This window comes from Lutjanus erythropterus, chromosome 6, assembly GCF_056507025.1.
Source record: "Lutjanus erythropterus isolate fLutEry1 chromosome 6, fLutEry1.hap2, whole genome shotgun sequence".
NCBI classification, from domain to species: Eukaryota; Metazoa; Chordata; class Actinopteri; order Lutjaniformes; family Lutjanidae; genus Lutjanus; species Lutjanus erythropterus.
The window spans coordinates 18293056-18314078 of record NC_139322.1 but is presented as its reverse complement, the minus strand read 5'-3'; the positions used below and the strand labels follow the sequence as shown (position 1 = coordinate 18314078).

General features: G+C 40.4%; 1 protein-coding gene across 1 annotated transcript in view; it reads left to right on the top strand.

Annotated features, from left to right (window-relative positions):
* plcg1 (phospholipase C, gamma 1) overlaps positions 1 to 20712 on the top strand; it is a 48148-nt gene extending 27436 nt beyond the window's left edge. The window contains exons 16-33 of the mRNA XM_084720954.1: positions 544 to 645; positions 920 to 1107; positions 3103 to 3303; positions 4540 to 4659; positions 4950 to 5130; positions 5522 to 5599; positions 6029 to 6132; positions 6368 to 6461; positions 7561 to 7630; positions 9613 to 9776; positions 10114 to 10210; positions 10352 to 10576; positions 10665 to 10813; positions 13256 to 13370; positions 14667 to 14828; positions 14921 to 15009; positions 16466 to 16734; positions 16836 to 20712. Of these exons, the coding sequence (XP_084577080.1) occupies positions 544 to 645; positions 920 to 1107; positions 3103 to 3303; positions 4540 to 4659; positions 4950 to 5130; positions 5522 to 5599; positions 6029 to 6132; positions 6368 to 6461; positions 7561 to 7630; positions 9613 to 9776; positions 10114 to 10210; positions 10352 to 10576; positions 10665 to 10813; positions 13256 to 13370; positions 14667 to 14828; positions 14921 to 15009; positions 16466 to 16734; positions 16836 to 16878 (2451 nt within the window). The 3' untranslated portion in view covers positions 16879 to 20712. The remainder of the gene's footprint in view (positions 1 to 543; positions 646 to 919; positions 1108 to 3102; positions 3304 to 4539; positions 4660 to 4949; positions 5131 to 5521; positions 5600 to 6028; positions 6133 to 6367; positions 6462 to 7560; positions 7631 to 9612; positions 9777 to 10113; positions 10211 to 10351; positions 10577 to 10664; positions 10814 to 13255; positions 13371 to 14666; positions 14829 to 14920; positions 15010 to 16465; positions 16735 to 16835) is intronic.
* Positions 20713 to 21023: the final 311 nt, after the last annotated feature.

Here is a 21023-nt window from a genome sequence, read left to right as displayed (position 1 = left end):
CCTTTTGCAAGGAGAAGTTACCATTATGAGCCAAATCACTAATTTTACCTTCCAGAACATATGAGCTTTTGGTCTACTTGTGCCTCGGTTTGTTTTTCTGTGACTTTGGTGAATCAAAATTGTCCTTTTAAAACACAGAAGTCACACAATAACTCTTCTCTGTTTCTCCAAACTGGGGGCGGCCAGCATCTACTGCAGTTATACACTGACTAGTGCTTCATGCAACCCCACATCTAATAATCAGAACTGTCCCTTTAAGTGTTTGGATTTCAGCCACAATGAAACAAAGACACATCATCTTATGGCTTGCCACTCTTTCCAGTTTAACCTTAATTTTATGACTGTGTCCCAGTTGTTTTTTTAGACCCGGGTCTTGGCTTTATCAACAGCTTTCATCCATCTTTTAGATGATTAAATTCTTCTTGCCTCCTCCTTGGACCACTTTTCAGTGCAACACATGGATCCCTCTAAATATTTAATCTAACCATTTGAACTAACCATATCCCTCCCTTCATCCTCTCTCTGTATCTCTTCTCCCCGCAGGAGTGGTACCCTCATTTCTTTGTCCTGACCAGCAGTAAAATCTACTACTCAGAAGAGACCTCCAGTAACCAGGGCAACGATGATGAGGAGGAGCACAGAGAGGTTAGTAGGCCTGATCTGGTGTTGATATACAAAGAGATGAGAATCACTAGTCCTGATTTCGAACTCATAATCATAATGGGATCTGTGCAGCACTGGATATTGCACTTAATTTACACATGGTGTGAGAAATACACTGTTTTCTATGGAGGTTGCAGGTAATTTTGAAGGAATGAGGGAACAATTTTAAACTGATGCAGATACATGAATGTGGACATACGCTTGTGAAACACTATAGAAGTCGAGTAACCAACATCTCCCTTTTCATATTCACCAGGTGTCAAACGGTATGGACCAGCACGTGACAGAGAAATGGTTCCATGGGAAGCTGGGTGCAGGGCGGGACGGGCGGCAGATAGCCGAGAGATTACTGTCTGAGTACTGCCTGGAGACCGGAGCTCCTGATGGCTCCTTCCTGGTCCGAGAGAGTGAGACCTTTGTGGGAGACTACACACTGTCTTTCTGGTATGGCGCACATGATTCTGAATTCAGAGTATCTTCAACCATTGAATACATTTTCACAGACTTCAACAGCATTTGTTTGGCAGGAATGAACTGTATAGAAAATACCAGAGGTGGGGCCGAGTCATTGTTTTGAAAGTCAAGTGTAAGGGTGGGTTCACACCAAAATCCCGGTTCCTGAATTAAACCAATGTCAGGATGATACATTGTTTCAGTTTTCTAGCTGGTCCGGTTTTTGTTCACAAGGCAAAACTCAAACTGTGCAGAAATTATAGACATAAGTCATGTGGTGGAAATTCGATTATTCGTCTGACAGTCGGCAGGTATCAAATAATTTAATACTGCAAGCATTTCTCACTTCTTCATGAGTCCAGTAGTGGGTTGCACCAACTGGTCTTTACTTAGCCTGGTCCTAACTGCTCAGTTGGTCTAAGTTAAGACCAGACTTTAGAATGGACTTCACACTGGTTGCACCACCAGTTAAGCCTAGTCTTAACTACAATCAGTACGTTCATGTGAATGCCTACAAGGCTACGATTGTTGCCTAGCAGCATGCATTGCTAGAATACATTGTTAAAAATATTCTGCTGTCTTACTGATTTGTAGCTCATTATTTTAAATTTGTGGCAACGTTATGGAGGATCAAAGACTTCATCTTCCCACAATATCCCAAGACTCACTTCAAAAATCATGCAAGTTAGAGAGTTGTTGAGTGTGGAGGAACTTAATAAACTTTGTCTTAGTAAACTTACTGTCACAAATTCTTCTTGTAAATTCTGCTCATGGTTGTGTATGGTGTTATTTCTGATTTAATATCATCTGTTTCCCAAATGTATTGCTTTAATTTTCCACATCTTTCTGTTGAATAGCGCATCTCGTTGAGTGGTCATGCCACAGAATAGAAGATTTTCATCACTAGAGGCTATATATCTGTATTAATCAGCCTGGATTTTGACTTTACGCCCGCTCCTGACTAGGCATAAGATTTATACCTGGCCTTAGTGAGAAAAAGGCAAGCCTAGATGGTGTAATGGTCATTACTCCTAGAAGATCGAGCACAAATCTTGTTGGTCTAACCCTTCAAGAGAGCAGGTTGGGGCCAAAGTCCAGCGTCCACCCCAAATGAACTGGATCAAGGGGGTAAATGCTCCAGTGTTTGGTTCAGCTGGACTAAACAAGGCTGGTGTGAAACCACTTTAAGTCCTTAGTCAAGATAGGCGATCCTTGAGTCAAGTCTTAAGTCAGTACTGACAGATCCCCAGTGCTAAACTTTGAGTTTCAAGTCCTAAACAAGTCATAATGAGCTCCTTGCCAAATGTGATGCCATTTTAACAGCAGATCTTTGACTTACTGTTTGTGAAACTTCAACTGTGGAAGAAATTGAGAAGTTGTTGCATTTTCATCTGTAATTTTAAACCTTGATGTTTTTCATACAGCCGCATAGTTTTTGTACATGAACAAAGTTATCTTTTGTATAATTTTTTCCAACTAGAGCTCAGTAATGTAATGTCATTCCTTCATTGTGCGACTTGATTGGATGGTGTCAGATTGGTCTAAACAAAATAGATCTGTGGGTTGGATATATGGGTTAGTGAGAAACTTTTCATTGTGTCAGTCATACTCATGCTGCATGTTTTGTAGGGTTAACTCGTGCAAATAACAGTTACACACTAACGATCAATGTCAATCACTCCATCATTGATCGAATGGGGTTGTTGTCACGGTCTGAAGTGTGATCATTCACCTTCTGTCTGTGAATACGAAGGCTCTGCATGAACAGAGTCACTTCAAAGTTAATCAGTCTGTGTGTATGTGATTTACACACAATATATGGAATCAGTGTTCAGACACTCAGAGGGAAGTAATGTTCAGGGTTAAAAAGGAGCAGTATTTTTCAGTAAGAAAGCCTGATAGTCATAATGACCTGTAAGCAAACTAGAAGCTTTCTTTAAATTGTTGATATCTTACCTTTCTCCTTTCTGCACATCTCTGCACCAGGCGTTCAGGACGGGTGCAGCACTGTCGTATCCACTCCCGTCAGGAGGCGGGCAGCCCCAAGTTCTACCTGACTGATAACCTGGTTTTCGACACGCTCTTTGCCCTGATCAACCACTACCAGCAGGTGGCGCTGCGCTGCAACGAGTTTGAGATGAAGCTGACCGAGCCGGTGCCTCAGACCAACGCTCACGAGAGCAAAGAGTGAGTCTCAAGAAGCATCCACACCAACTGGATGGATATTTAAAAATATGACGCAACGGTCGACATTCAGTGATGTATTTTTTGTCAGCATTTAGTTGTTTTTTTGAAGGGATACCATCTTACCCAACAAATTATTGACTCCAAACTGAAACAAACTGTGAAGCTGTGTACAAAATGCTGCAACAGCATTTGTTTTGTTGGAGGAATTTCTCCTATTTCCATATTTGCAAAACCATGATGACCTTATTCTATCATGCTGTTACTGATTTTTCTATAGGTGGCATGGTGTGGAAACCTATCTTTAAAGAACATAAACTATTTGAACCAAATTGTTAAATGGTCTAGTATGCTGATTGGTGAGCTTTATCCAGCTTCCTTGCACACCAGACAGTTACAACGGATAACAGATTCAATTTTAAATAAGGACTCCCACTTTTTTGCACAGTAAATTTCAGCTACTTCTTCTTTCTGTACAGAGCCTTATAGTAAAACTAAGCTGTATACATAGATACAAGACATATCTATGGCTGTATAAACAGCTTTGTTCCAGCAGCCATCACTCAGATGAACAAGTTGTAGCAACATTGCACAGATTATTTTACCTCAGTTTTGTCTTATTTTTGAAATGCTTGGAGCCTTGACTATTTTATCACGTTTGTCTGTTGTCTGTGTTGTTTGTAAAATGTGTGTCAAGATGTTTTCTACTGCAAATCTAATCTACCTATATGTAGAGGTGGGAAGTAACTAAGTATAAGTACATCATTAGTGTACTTAAGTTGATTTAGATTTTTTCAGGTATTTTTTATTTTTGTGACAACTTTTTACTTTTACTGTGTTTACTTTCTACTCCTTACATTTTAAAACAGGCTCATTGCTTTAATTCCAATACATTTGAGTGAAATGATTATTTTTGTTGTGGATGGCACAATAACCCATATACACAATGATTTATTGGTGCATCTATCAGTGCATATCAAGTACAACAGATGTAACAAGCTGAAGATGGCACAAAACAAAAGGATGAAAAACAATGGAACAAGACCAAAAAGACCCAACTAGACAAAAAAGAAAACAAGATAAAAGATATAACAAAATATCTGTACTTCTACTTGAGTACAGAATGTGTGTACTTTTGCCACCTCTGCCTGCATGTACAAATAAAGTAATGTGAACCTGAGACAAAGTTGCATCCCTGTAATTATCTGCCATCTGTCGATGTTTTGTTGTCTGTCCCAGGTGGTACCACGCCAGCCTCTCCAGGAGCCATGCAGAGAACATGCTGATGAGAGTTCCTCGTGATGGTGCTTTCCTTGTGAGGAAGAGAGCGGAACCCAACTCGTATGCCATTTCCTTCAGGTAACTTAATCTTCATAAATCAATACTTGTTTACATCTACATCATTTACGTCTAACTGCATTTTTAATGTACACGTGTGAATGAAGAGAGAAATTATGATAAATCCTAGAAAATTCTAAATTATATTCACAGTCAAGAGTTGACGGATGGACTCAAAGTCAAAAAATGCACTAAAGAATAAGTTCAGCAGCTCAAGGATTGAAAGTATAGTGGCTACAACTTTCTTGATACTTTGATGTTATTCAAATGAGGCCAAAGTGACTGACATGATATCTGTGGTTTCTTCACAGGGCCGAGGGAAAGATAAAGCACTGTCGCGTACAGCAGGAGGGCCAGACTGTGGTGCTGGGCACCTCGGAGTTTGACAGCCTCGTAGATCTCATCAGCTACTATGAGAAGCACCCTCTGTACCGCAAAATGAAACTGCGTTATCCCATCAATGAGGACACACTGGAGAAGATAGGCACTGCTGTGAGTACCACTGTACAATCAATTACTATACTATACACTTACTATAGATTAATAAATTGTTGTGTGGGTTAGATAGTATCTCATTTGGAAAAAAAAGATCAAATTCACTTGTTGCAGCAACTCAAGAGTCAACAAAACAGAGGTAGAAAAGAACAACTGATAAACTGAAAAGAAAATCTTTTACTTGTACAGATATATGCACAACTGCACACGATAATCATCCACACTTTGTAATACAGGCATGGTATGTAGCATTATACTAAAGAAAAAAGATATTGCTTTGTGAAATGGATAATTGCACAGAGATCAGGATACAGGCAGGATATTCACAGGATAGTTTAACTTAAATGAACATAAAAGACTTATTAACACACAATCTGTCATCCAATAGGAGCCAGACTACGGGTCACTGTATGAGGGCAGGAATCCAGGCTTTTACGTGGAGCCCAACATAATGCCAACATTTAAGGTGAGTGTGGTTATGTGTAGCTGAATTCAGGGCTCAGTATCATATTTTGGATATTGTTATATCACGATATGGCATAAATGTTGTCTTCTCCTTGTTTTAAAGACTGCGTTACAATAAGGGGGTGTCATTTTCTGAACTTACCAGACTCTTCTAGCTGTTATATTATTTGTCTTTGTCCCACTTAGTCATTATAGCCACATGACTGATGATAGTTTAGCAAAAATCTCATTGTCTTAACATTTTGTGAAAAAATAAAGTCATAATTTTACAATATTGTTGTAATATTAATAAATAAGGATAGAGGTATTTAGTCAGGAATATTTATATTTGATTTTGCACATATCGCCCAGCCCTTCGTTGAATTCTGCACCTTTCAACCTGTAACATGCAAGAACATGTGTGTCATAACCTTCTGTCTGGTCTTTCCAGTGCACAGTGAAAGCCATGTACGAGTATAAAGCCCAGAGAGACGACGAGCTCTCCTTCACTAAGAACGCCATTATCTCTAATGTGGACAAACAGGAAGGAGGATGGTGAGTGAGTGACCCGAATCACATTAATTGAGGAAGTAGCTCTTAATTATCCATTTAGACAAATCCTATTTGTGCAGGTGGAGAGAGTGAAGGCTTATGACAGGGTGAATTATAAAAGGACGGGACAACGTTAAAACATCGACCCGATGCTGGCATCAGTTTAACGCCACAGTATTGTAAATACTTACAAACCGCAACCCTCTCTCTTCTCAGCACGTCTTTTTTTGTCTCTCAGGTGGAAGGGTGACTGTGGCGGGAAGAAGCAGCTGTGGTTTCCCGCAAACTACGTGGAGGAAATCAGTCCATCGGCAGCAGAGCCTGATAGAACTGTGAGCAACAAATGCACAACTTTAGAGGGCTACAACCAAACATTTGTATACTTGCACCCTCCACAGGATGTCTGGGCCATCTGTGATAGAAATAGAACCGTCCCCGACTAAAACCTTTCCTGATCGACTGGTAGTTGTTAGCTGAAGCCATTAGTTGTTGCAAGTTTCTGATATTAACTTAATTATTTAAAGATTTATTTCAGGGGGCATCAGACAATGTTTTGAGTTCAGGCTGAGTGATAATATCATTGTTAATACTGTACTACATTACAGAAAAATACACACCATAAAAATGAGCCTTGAAAAAATTCATTTTAAAAGGGGCACGCTTGTTGTTCAGAACTCTGTCTTATCAACACAGTAGATGATGATGTATACTTACAAATTAAGTAAAAACTCGCTCCTCAAGCACTTCACGCCTCTTCTGTACCCGCCGTGTCTTCATCGTCCCCATCCTCCATTCACGAGGTGCGGGAATAATTGGAAAAATTAGCTTCTGACTGGGAAAATTCACATGAATGTCACTTCACCATTTCATGTTGGAACAACTCAGAAAGAAAAAGTTTTGCACACGACTTACCAAGTTGTTGTTTGTTTAGGACATAAGTCCAGAAACATAGTGGATGAAAGTAAATATTTGTTTGATAACTTTTTATTAATTCACGTATTGTATATCAATTTCTTTCTCGTGTCATTTATAACATGGCATTAGGTTGTAATGATTTGTTGCTGTCCACTCCATCTATTAACCTTGCATAGAGAATGTGAACACAACGTAGAGTCTCTGATTGAAGCTGTGTAAATCACCTCACTACTACATTCTGTTTTGTCAAACTGGCCTCCGTCGGTCTCCAGGGTTGTGTCCTTGTCCGGGTAGAGTCTGCTAATAGAACTGCTAACTGAGCTTACTGACTAATAGCAGCTACAGCACAGTTAGCAGCAGTGCACCGGTTTTCTTGCGACTAACAGGCTAATGAAAATATGGTAAACTAAGACTCTCGACTCTAATTGAGGCAGCTTTAATAGAAATATATATATATTTTGGACTCAAAATGAGCATCAATTCCTTTCCTAAATCCACCTCTTCTCTGTCAAGCAGGAGATAACAGAAAACAGCCCTCTGGGAGATCTGCTGCGAGGAAGTGTGGACGTGTCTTCCTGTCAGATCGGTGAGTGGCCTCTCCATTTCCTGTTCGACTCGGTGCTGCAGGGCTGCAGAGCAGGCAGTCACCTTGCCACAGGGCAACCTCCTCTGCTGGCTGTCATATGCGCGCTCAAAATCTCTGCCCTCTTTCTTATTAATTGCAGGACACAGTCACCACTTTCTTTACCGTCACTTTTGTCCTTTATCAGCCTTTTCTATTATTCATTCTTCCCTCTTTGGTTTCATTCTGACTCTTGTTTTTTTCACAGCTCTATATCGGGGATTTTATTGACATCCTCCAGTCCAGTCAATACACAGCCATTAGTGTTGGCACATGCTGTCATGCACTGTTGTGGCCTCTGCTAAATACAGCTAATACCTGAGCCTCTCTCTGCCTCTGGTTGGCTCTTTGGCTCCATCTAGTGGTAGTACGGGGAATGTCGCACTATATCTTGAACACTTTGTTCCAAGGCCTCCTTCACATGACCACCGGCAGAATCTCACCCATTGAAGCCATTGTTTTCCTCTAGAGAAAGTGATGACGCTGAACCTTGAGGCAGGGCTGCTGTTTGTGTTACACATGACTTTTATGCCAAAGTTCAAATGATTTTTAAGTTAAACCCTGTTTACCAACTAAGAAGTAAAAACACAGAGAAAGCATTGGCTTTACTTTTTATAAGTTTAAGGCTGGATTTTCATGGTGAACCTTTACTGCAATTGAAGTTGGGTGAAACTTAAGTGAAACTAAGTTGCTGCTGAGTTGGATGGTGTAAATTCCTGTGCATGTTTGAAACTTGCAGCCAATCAAAACACTCATAACATGTCACATGATGACATCAAACATTCCATCTGATTTCATCTACTATATTTCAACTTGGCAGCGACGTTTCACCAAAATGAATAAATTAATATAACGGAGGATAGTCTTTTGGATGTTTTTAAATTATTGTCATAGACTTAATGCAAAGTTAGTAACACTGTAACTAAAGCATGGCAAAGTTTGCTTACATTGCAGTTATCAGGTTAGCAGATATCATTACTGCTAGCTTAGTTATAGCTATGATTTAATATAAAGCTGTGATAAGAATCAGAGCTGTTGCTTAAAATACAGAATTGTATATCATAGAGCTACAATTCCATACCAATATCAGAAGGTGGCAACAAAGAGTTATTTATTTATTTATTTATTTTCCTTAAATCAAAGGACAGATACTCTTACCAGAAGGTCATGGGATCAAGCTCCTTGAATTATGAAATGATACATGTCTCAACTGTTATAATCCAGCGAGAAAATTGTACAAAATAAAATACAAAGATACAAAAGTTGTTACAATGACACCTCCTGCTTGATATTATCTAGCGAGGAAACAATTATTGTTTTAAAAAATGACTGATGTTGCCATCTAGTTTTATGAAATGAATTCCTCTCTGGTGTATTTTTTTCTTTCTCTAGACTTTTGTGTTGTCTATTTTATTTGAATTTTTATGGCATTTCCGTTGATCCAGGTAAATTTAAATAATTTCACACTGACATTTGACATTTTGGATGCTGACAAGTTCTGTTCTGTGACTGGAGGAAAACTGATTTATACAGGAAAGGAAACCTGCATTTGTTCTTCTAATTCTTATTTTTCTGCCCTTTTTCAAACTGTGGAGCCCTAGGAGTGTCATAAAAAAGAAAAATATGTAAAATAATGAGAAAATATATGTAGAAATACAAAGATAAATGAGTAAAAGAATACATTACTCAATGAAAAATATGGAAATATAAAGATAAACGTTTTTTATTTATTTACATTTATTTTCAGTTATTTGTTCATTTATTTGTGTGTGTGTGTATCTATGTATAAGATTAATATATTAATATCAATTTTATACATACATACAATACCGTATATCATTAATGTATTAAAATGTGCACAAAAATTAAAAAATATTTTATAATTATTTTACGGATGTCTTCTTCTTTTACTCCATATCTAACCCTTCTGTTTATGTTCTTTTCAGTGGTGCGTCCTGAAGGGAAGGGCAGCAGGCCTCATGTCTTTTCCTTGGTGCCGAATACCTCCATGCGGACCGGGCCGCTGCTGGACGTCGCCGCCAACACACAAGAAGAACTCAAGGAGTGGATGTTCAAGATCCGTGAGGTCACTATGACCTCAGAGGCCAAGGTAAACACATACAGTATATCACACACAGCTGACAGGAAGTGCAGGCCAGGACTCATACCAATGCTCATACCACATTGCGGGTTCAAAGGGCCAGTCATGACTTGTGTTTGCCCTTTAATACCCGCAACCTGTATTTAGGAAGCACTGAGTAGTGAGCACATGTGGTCTTTGTCAGGAATGCCATTCTGCTGAAATCACACAGTTGCACACATTAAAATCTGGAAAAAGTAGTTGCTGATGGAAGGAAAAGGCTTCAGGGGTCAATTAATTTTGTGAAAATACAAACTGAAAAGTGGTGTGTGTTACTTTTATTTAAACTATGTGTCTCTGTTTCCAGCTGGAGGAGGGGAAGATGATGGAAAGGAGGAAGAAGATTGCACTGGAATTATCCGACCTCGTCATCTACTGTAGGCCTGTGCCATTTGATGAAGACAGTAAGGATCACGCGCACTTATTGGACTGTAAACATGCAGTTTAATACTCCGTAGCAGAGATGTGACATAACACACACTCAGGCACATATCCAGTATCCATACAGGTAGGTCAGGTCTGTCTTCTTTCTCTGCCTCTTGTAGAGATTGGCACAGAGCGGGCCTGTTTCCGAGACATGTCATCCTTCCCCGAGACCAAGGCAGAGAAGTACGTCAACAAGATCAAGGGGAAGAAGTTCCTGCAGTACAATCGACTGCAGCTGTCCAGGATCTACCCCAGAGGCCAGAGACTAGACTCCTCCAACTACGACCCTCTACCCATGTGGCTCTGTGGCTCCCAGCTGGTGGCGCTCAACTTCCAGACAGCAGGTATCTGTCCATCCTCCTGTCAAAGCAGATAAACAGCACGGAGGATTATTTTTGTCTTACTACCTTTGTCTTCCCTCCCCGCATGCAGACAAGCCCATGCAGATGAACCAGGCTCTGTTCATGCTGAACGGAAGGAGCGGCTACGTCCTCCAGCCGCCCATCATGAGGGACGACAGCTTTGATCCCTTTGACAGACAAACGCTACGAGGCCTCGAACAAGTCACTCTAGAGATAGAGGTATAGTACAGACACAAATTTACAGACATTAGACAAAAAAAATTTCAAATATTCATCTCCCAATTATGTTAAAGTCTAATGTTCATTATTACTGGCCAAAACAATAAAGTCTCTTAAGTTAGTATCTGTTGATAGACAGATCCAAATTCCTTAGCACAGCTACAGACAGTGTATCAAACTGACCATGTAAAAGAACTTTAGCCAGCCATATTATGTCCGACCCATAATGCCACAGGTGTGCCCATAACCAAACTCTGGTCATGTGACCTGTTACACTCAACATCAAAATAAATCTTACATAAAGAGCACCCCGTTCTATCACACCCTGTGTGATGGTGATCTAAAAACAACATAAGATGATTATTGTTTTTCATGGTCAGCTACCGTGACACTGCATTGAGACCAATTAAGGGTCTTTAAATACCTGAGTTCCTGATTGCTGCAATTTGTGTCAAACTTCGTCTTGGAGTCATGAACACAGACATGATGCACATATTTTTAGATTCAGTGAGACTTCCCAAGGATGTCATTATCCCCTGTGTCTGTTGCACATAAACAGCCATAAATTTGCTGAGGGCCCATTCAGACAGAGCACGCGAGGCTGCACGGCTTTTTTTGTTGAAGCTGTTGTTGGTTTGTTTGTTTTTAAAAAGAGCAGTGCGGTGCGTTTTTTTTTTTTTTTTATACTGTTGCTAGGCAACCACTGAACGTCTTTAGCCAAACTGTGGTTTTACTGTGAAGAAAACTCAGATCTGTACCTTTTAATTTTGATAAGGTAGAAGAAGGGCTGCACAATTTATTGAAGTATTATTGAAATTGCAATATGGGCAAATGCAGGATATCCAAATTGCAGATGTTCCAATTTTTTATAAAATGTGTGACAAAACAGCATTATAATGAAGTACTGTAGTGCTGCAGAGATTCCCTGGCCTACAGATGTAAAAAAGTATTTTTGTTTGGCGTAGATCCCAACATGATTAAAAAAAAATTCACAGAAAAAAAAAAAAGCAAAAATAATCTTTCCCACTAATAACTACAATATGATGTTTTGTTTTACCATATTGTGCTGCCCTAGATAGAAGTCAAGTTCCTACTTAGTTAGCTAGTTAGCCAACTAAACATCTGCAATAAAAGTAGACAGGGGAAGGGCACCTGCTCTGGCTCTGATTCAGACTGTTTGAGGACAGCTTGCAGCTTGTCCAAGGAGATGTTGAAAGTAAGCTGATGTTAGCTCAACACAAACCACAAGCTGTATGCTAACAACTAGTACAGTTTAAATTAATGATAACACACCTGAAATCTTCAGTGCTGCTGTTTTCTGTTCAAATGATGATAACTATGGATGATAAAATCATGTAGCTCTGGGTATCCAGCAACAACCACCACTCTTCACTTCTTCTGAGCCACTGTGAATTTTGTTGCCACCGTCACGGGAGGCACGTCTCTCAATGCCTCTGATTGGACAATGGGGAAAACAACCTTTTTCTGCTCTTAGCTGAAGTTCTTTCAGCTCGAGGTGTTCAAAGTGCTCCTGTGGAAACGCGATGCGCTCCACCCAGGACACATTAGCAGCACACCCAACACGTACTGCCCGTAGAAAACAACTGGAAAGAGACACGTGCAAAAACTGTGAGGGCCTAGAAATCATAGTAAAAACAGGGCGCCTATAGGTCCTTAACAAGTATTAAATAGTCTTAAATTCTGCTTGGGAAAGTCTTAAATGTGTATTTATTTGTTGAATGCTGTAAGGGATTGTGCAGTAGTTTCATGGTGTTTTTTACCACAAAGTATGTGCAATATGTGTTGTGTATTTGTATGTGCAATATCTTGTAATGTGCAATGTGGATTATGTGCAATTTATTTATTATGTTGTTTGTTTTATCACACTGTGGAGGCATGTTGTGTGCAGCATTTGAGTCCAAAACAAATTTCTCTATGGGGACAATAAAGTATATCATATTGTATCGTGACAATGGCCTAAAACGCTTTAAAATTAACTTCAGGCTAGAATTTAATTCTGATGCCTCTGTTATCCTGTTACAGTTGTTAAATTCAGCAAAAAATGCAAATGTTCTTTAACTCAACCAGTTATTGCCTTGTTCTTGCCATTGTATGCATTTATTCAAAAGAGTTTGCCTGTATTTTCACATTTGACGTTTAGTTTTATTGCTAAATTGGCCTTAAATTTAATTAAATGTGGCATTAAAAAGTATTTAAATGCCTTGCATTAAACTTGCTGATACATGTAGACACCATGACAAATACACACTTTATAACACCTGAACTTACCTGAGTATCATCATGTTTTTAGTTTTCTTTAGTATTAAGACAGCGAGTTTGATAATCCCCATCATAGTGAATGTGTTTGTATTTATGTGCTGAAACACGTGATGTGAGAAGCTCAAAAGGACTAAACTGTATTCCTCTTCTCCTCTTCTGCAGGTTTTGGGGGCCCGGCACCTGCCCAAACATGGACGTGGCATAGTTTGCCCTCTGATCGAGATCGAGGTGTGCGGGGCAGAATATGACAGTGCCAAGCAAAAGACCGATTCCGAAGGTGAGCGCCGCTCTAATTTTAACGATGGGTGTGTCTGCCAGTAAAGCGATACTCTGCCAAAACCGAAGGAATGAGTTGTTACTGTTTACTGGATACATTACCCCTGTGTAATTTCCTGTCTGCTCCAAGAAAAACAGGAAGTTGTACAAACAACGAAGCCATGCGTGGGAATACAAAGAGAAAACATTGGAAATAGTTCTGGCACAGAGTTTTTATTCTGGTTTTGGCCAAAGAAGAAACGTTGCAATAGAAGGATGCTTTATAATATAAATTCGGTTTGCCACGCACAGTACTATGGTACTATGGCATGCCAAACCATTGTTGGTTCCATCTTCTTGTAAGATTTGCTGACATTTTTGACATTTTATTAACTTAACAATTTATTATGAAAAGAATAGGATGATTAATCAATAATGAAAGTAACTGGTAGTTGCAGCCCTAATATCAGTGCTTTCCTCTCTGATTAATGTTCTTCTAAACACCGGCAGCATTTCTTCTACCATCCAGATTTTTTGTTTTGTTACACCTGGTAGAATATTGATCTTTGAGTTACGTAAAGTTTCTTTTCCATGTTGAGTAGAAGTTGAAGCTTTCTCACAACTACCCATAATGCAGGTCTTTTACCATCAGTTTGACAGGGAAATGTTTTCATAAGTGGGCCAGCAGATGGCTTGTGGAGTTCACTGCTATGAACAACTGATTCTGACCCTTTTACAGTCAAATTCTTATTCCCTTTTATACGACATAAATTCAAAATAACAGATTAATATAATATAATGCGTTTTCTTATGCTGTTTGTACTTTTGTTTATGGTTATCTTGTCTGTACTCTGGTTCCTCCAGTAGAAGGAGCAATGAGCCAAGACACAGTAATTCCCCTTAAAGGTTCAGTGTGTAAGATTTATGAGGATTTATTGGCAGGATATGACAGAAATTCAATCTAATGTTCATGAATATGGTTCCATTAATGTGTAATCACCTCAATTTTCTTTGTTACCTGAGAATGAGATGTTTACAATCCAATCCGAACCTAACACTGGCTCAAGATTCAACCTTAAGCGTTTTTCGCGAGCTTTGCAACCCACTCTTACACACTTGGAAGTGGAGAGTGGGACGATCTGTGAGGTCACCACTAAATTACACTAAGCGCCACCGTTAATATTCTTTGACACAGGTTTTATTTCAGTGTCTTGTAGTGTAATTATACTGGAAATTTTCATAAACAACAATACTAATATAATAAGTGTTGATTTACTCATCTTTCTCTGTCCATCTTTTTTTTTTTTGCCCTCTGCAGCTGATAACGGTCTGAACCCCACGTGGCCCAGGAAGCCGTTCCAGTTCACAGTGTGCAACTCTGCGTTTGCCTTCCTGCGCTTTGTGGTTTATGAGATCGACATGTTCAATGACCAAAACTTCCTGGCTCAGGCCACGTTCCCCATCCACAGCCTCAAGACAGGTACACACAACCATACTGATGTGCTCAATAATAATGCGCCGTCTAAAATCAGGGCTGTAATAAAAGTTTTTTGTCTGTGTGTGTGACACCAGGTTACCGGTCAGTACCTCTGAAGAACAGCTACAATGAGGACCTGGAGTTGGCGTCTCTGTTAGTCCACATGGACATCATCAGAGGCAGGGTGAGCTACTGTTCTTTACCTGCTGCTTAATGGCTTCACCATCCACAAAACACAACATGCACCAAAAACACAGTAGAGAAAAGAAGCCCAAGCTGATAAAGTACAATTACTGTGGTCCTCACACACACCTCATATGTAGTCAGTAACACACATTGGAATTAGAGCGCATGCACATTGCATTTCTTGGCCAGGTGCAGTAACTTCCTGGAAACTGCTGGCAACCTCACAGTGACGACAAATCAGTACTGCATCTACCCAAAACATAATGTGAAACTCAACCGTAAAGCTTCAAAGTGTCTGTTTCAATTCAAGCCTGGTCTGAACATCTTATCTGACGATTACAGACGTTACATCTGTAACTACTTAATGTTACTCAGTGTGTTTGATTTGAGTTCCTAAAGCGAGCTGATCAGGAAGCATCACAAACTGCATGCTACCATGTTTTCTCAACTCTGACTTCAGCCACAGTATTTTTTTCTTTCTTTTTTTTTTATTGTTTTTTGGTGCAAAACATTGCACTCACAATCGCAACCAGCTGACGACAACAGTCCGCCTCCATGCTTGTTCGTTTTCTAAAGTCACATTTGATCTTGTGAGTTTCCGTGAGATCCCAAGTCCCTGGAATCTCTACTCTGAAGTAATTTAGTATAAACAACACGTGTGGGCGTGCATCCTGACTGAATCATTTTAATGTTAAAATTCTTTTAAATCTATTGCCATGTATGTGGTCTTAGATTAAAGAAATAACAGATATAATGTGTTAATTAGAGGTGCTGCTATGTGGAGCTTTTTATTTGTCATACGAACATGAGAGTGATATTGATATTCTCAACTAGCTCAAAAAAGTGAATAGGCAAATTTCCCAAACCATTCCTTTATTATGAGCCTGTATGATAAATGGTATTTCTTATATTTTTAAACCTTGGACCTCGTTATGCATATGTTGGGGTTTAAAGGAATAAGAGGTACAAACATACTTGGAATTGATCCCTGGGAGCTAATGCACCCATTAAAGTACTTCTCCTGGAAGTGCTTGTTTTTTCCACCGACAGGCTCAGATTGTTGTGAAGTGAAGTGTCTGACAACATTATGGAAAGGATTCTTACAGACCTTTTTATTAAAGAGTGAGATTTTTGTTTAACCAGAAACAGCTGTTATGTTGTGCTCTTCAAAGCCACCAGACTCCTTTGACATTAATAGTAATTTTACCTCGCAGAACACAGGAGTTGCTGATGTACCACTGCCTCAATCGGTTAGTTTGTTTGTGCTGTTATGTGACTTTGGTGTTTGGTTAACCTCTAACGTGTTAGGTGTGTTGTACACATTAGTCATTTAGAACCCAAACTATGTAAAAAATAGGGTTTAAACATACCGAAATTACCCTTTAACCCTTCGAGGAAATGATCATAAGCTCATATTTAACCATAAAACACTTTGGTCCTCCTCGTTCTCTCAGGATGAAAACGGCGAGGTTCTGAGCCCATTCCTCGCGGTCGGGCCGGCTCCGGTGTCAGCATCTGCCCAAGCAGGGCGGGAGCGTTTGGGGGAACTGAGCTCAGTGTCTTCAACGTCCTCCAACATGTCTCCTCTGCCCCAGTCGCCAGGGCAGGCCATGGCCTACAGGGGGAGGGAGGGCTCCTTTGAGTCCCGCTACCAGTCTCCTCTGGATGACCTCAGGGTGTCCCAGGAGGCGCTGCTGGAGCACATGGAGCCTCATAACAGAAGGTAAAGGTGTGGTGCGTTTGTTTTTCACGCCTGTGCGGTGAGTTTTGCGACCATAGAAGCTTCCAGACATCCTCCCCCTGTCTTCTTTGTCTTTACCTCAGGATGATGCGGAGGACCAAAGTGGGCGGAGAGAACCGTGTCTAAGTCCAAGCCAATCAGGACGCATTTCTGTTGCACCCCCCCCCCCACCTCCCTCTCCTCCCCACCTCACCCAGTCGCCTCTCCCCGTACTGATGATGTCACTGACTGCTGTGAACACTGTTTCCATGGAAACGCCCACCACCGCTTTGGCCTACATTTCAGGCAGCTCTCCCTCCCTCCATTCTCCAACCGCCCCCCCCAACCCCCAACCCTCTCCCTCTCCCCTCCCTGCCGCCCTCGCCTGATGAGAAGGAGGGACTCGGACATAAGAGGAGGAGGAGGAGGAGGAGGTGTTGGGGGGGAGGCACTGAGAGGAAGCTGACCGCTGCGGACAGGAAGAAGAAACGGACATTCACAGGAGAACAAAAACAAGGCTGAGAAAGTTCCAGCTCTGGACTGGTGGCGGTTTGCGGGGCGGTTTGTCCTCTCTTGTGTTTTAGGCGTGCACAAACAGCTGCTCAGTCTGGAGGCTAAGACGAGGGCAAAGAGAGCGTTATAAAAGGTGTCAGTTTGAAACTGTTTCCCGGTTAAAGTTTCTTTGCTCTTCTCTATTTGGCGTATATGAATATATGTATTTATTCCTGCTGTGCTGTTGGCCAGAGGACAGCAGCAGCTGACTGCTCTCAAAGAGCTCCTGTCTCCATGTTTTTAATTATTATAATTATTTAAACCTTCATTCATAATGTGACTTTTCTTTTTCTTTTTTTTTTATGTATATGTGTAAAACACGAGGGCTCTCTACGGCTGTTTTAATGTTTCTCTCTTCTCTGCTTTGTGGAGGAGATTACGCGCCTCCTCCAGTCGAACTCACAACTGAAATCTGGAGTAATATTTTCTTCCTTTTTTTTTTTTTTTCTCTCGAAGGCATCAGGAAGAAGTCATAGCCTGTTTGTGTTGGAAGCAGTGAGAGAGCAGGCAGCATCATATGTTATGTCTGAATACACAAACACACACAGGCTTTTTTTTTTTTTTTTTTTTCTAACTCACATTCCTAAAAACTGCACATCATTCCATTTTCCTGTGTCACCGGCGCCTTTACGAGCCAGTCTGTCACATTCAAACTCCCGTCTCCCTCGTTAGTCTTACTCATCGTGATCATCGCGTCTGTAGGGGATCTAACACCACACTGTGTGATGAAGCAGGACCAGGGATACATGTCGACCCAGAAGAGGTGTCAGTCTGAGTGTGAATGATAATTGTGTCCACAATTTTTGCGTGTATCATCTACCAAACACGTTTAAGGGCAATTTTAAAGACGGCACAGTCAAAGGTTAGTTCACAGGGCTGCAATGTTACGGCTAAATTGACGATAACGATAACTTGAGCACCCCAACAGGATGTTTTCTATGTTCTGTGTGCTTGAATCACGTGTGCTTGCCTGGTTTATATGTGAAAAAGATCTGAGGCTAATTTAACGCCATAGAGGAGCTCCATTCTTCGCGCATCATCAGTCTTTTGTTTCAAAAAACGGAATAAAAAACCATAGTACTCGAATACTCATTTGGATTACCATAGCAACGGTAAAAGCGTCAAAGAATTTGTGTCAGGATGGGAAAGTAGCACCAGCCAAATGATGGAAAAATATGAAAATAGCTGAGAGATTTCAGACACAAAATAATGATCGACTACTAACTCTGCTGTTGAATTGTGGCGAATTTTCAGAATAACAAAGTGGCTTTAGGAACACAATATTGTACTGACATTTGAAAACGTTGTTTGAATGTTTTCATATTTGTCAGTGTACCACACTGTGATTATGGAAATTAAGATCGTAATGCAATTTCTTGATTAACTTTGCAGCTCTGTGTTTCCATGACTAATCACCCTAATAATTTCAGAATTTTGGTTATTTTTAATGGCATTCAAAGCAGGGTTTCTGCAGGTTCAACTTGTTAAATTTGAGACTTTTTAAGATCATTATGAATGTAAATTATGACCTATTTTACAGTCATAGTGCATTAGTGGTTATTGGTTAATTGCTGGTTTCATTTAGTTGTTGTTAGAGTGATCTGTACTTTTTTTTTCCCCCAAAACATGTTTATAAGTGAGACTGATGTTAATGCAACTTCATAAAGGTAGTGTTAACTTTATAATTTAATCAGTTTTTAGGACCTGTCCAAACATTTTAAGCCTTAAAATTCAGATGACTTGATTTTATCTTGCTTTAAGGGCTTTCAGAAACCCTGTTCAGGTTTTAGTTTATGACCTCTTTATTCGGTATTTTTAATTAGTTGAGCATAACTACTCCCATAACAACAACACCCCGACCACACTGAATATAAAAGCCATCACTGTCTAATTCAGTGTTTTTGCAAAGTGTCTTTCAGTTCCAACAGATGTCTCTTAAAGGAGGTTTTGCAGTCTTAAGTTGTTTCATTGCAACCACCACTTTATTTGTTGACGTTTGTGCAATAGGAACTCCCCGTGTTTGAAGAGAAATTCAGTATTGTTGACCAACAGGTGAGGTTTACCTTGCCAGTGTAAAGAAAACATGCCATGTAGTCAGTCTCCTGGTAAATTTTGCTGCGCCGCAAAAACATACGGGACCTTTTGCGTTCGTGCTGCCATCGTGTTCTGGGGAGTTTTGTCACTGCTTCACAGAAACGAGTGACTTTAAGTTACACTGCCATGATATACAGTTAAATCGCCACTGCCCATGAATTTATTTGTCATGACATGTGCAAAAATTGTAGACTTTGTGTGTAAACAACTGGCTGACAGCTTTAAGTGAATGTCACAATTCATCGCTCCCAACTGTAGACTCTCATTCTGGCTCCTGTTTGTTAGCGTTGGTCTAACTTGGTAATTAAGACTCCCCTTGAGGTAAATGTTGACGCTCTTAAATGTGCACAGAGTTCTCATTTCCTGCGTTTGTGGTGTGAGAGCATGTTTGGGAGGAGCAGATCGAGTTGTAGCTGTGTTTCTGTGGCTGATTGATGACAAAGGTGCCTGAAGTGGGGGGGAGGGAGGGGGTGTCAGGGGGTAGTAGAGGTCTGTGGTCTGGGCCTTCAGTGAGCCCAGACAGAGCTCATATATAACCAACGGTGTTATCTTTCCAGGTTTGTATCAGAAACAGTGTTTTCTTCAGCTCGTACGTGATGATTATATGATATAAACTCAGTATTCTCACTCAGTGTTGGACCACTGAGACACACCTAAAGCCATATGGTAATTTAAGTTAAGGTAAAAGCAGGGACAGGAGTGAATACATGAGGTCTCAACTAAAAGATTTTTAGCACCTTGTTGTGTTTACACCCCAATATTAATCCCAAAGCTCGCCCATATTATGTTTTCTTCTTTTTTTTTTCCTCCTGTGGTCAGTGAATGGTCTTTGTGGAGAGCTCTCCCTCCAATGCTGCATCGCTGTCTGCTAACATCTACGTGCCTCCGTCGTCTGTATACACATCACATTAAAGCCACATCATTCACCTCCCCTGCTGGGCTTAAAGCACCTGCACAGCCTCGGCGCACCCACGCAGGCGTTGTCGCTTATTTTGACTGATGGGGCCTCCTCTCAGCACTGTGTGAGCGCGTTTTTGACTGACATGTCCCTGATTCTCTGTTCAGTTTGTTGTACCTTTTATGGCGGGACAAACTGTAAAGAGGTCCAATCAAGCAGAATAACTAAGAGCATCTATGTGGGTGTGCAGGGCTCTTGAGTGTCATTTGTTTTGTTTTTTTTCTCCAATCTTGTCTGTTTTGTTACTGATGTTTTCATTTACGATCGCCTTTCTGTAACGTGCCTAAACTATGGAGAGGAAAAGTATTCATTTTAATTTTGCCTTTCATATGAAACATATTCAAGCCTGAAAAGTAAATAAAATACTTACTACTTTATACTAATTTGTCTTATTTTCATTGCATTTAATGCAACTCAGTCTGGTGCTTTTATTTTCAGTTCAGCGTTCACAGGAATTCAACAACAAAAGGTTTCATTAGCTTCAGATGCTGCACCACAGGAAGAGAGCGCTGAAGTTTCGGTCTGTGTGAAAAGCAGCCTGACAACACCTCGACTGAACTGTTGCAGAGATGAAACAAATTATCATCACGAGTTATGATTTTGATAGCTGACACCCTCTGTCCTGTAGACCCATGATTGGATGAAGACACCCCCCCACCACCACCACCACAGGAACTTTCCTGGGGGA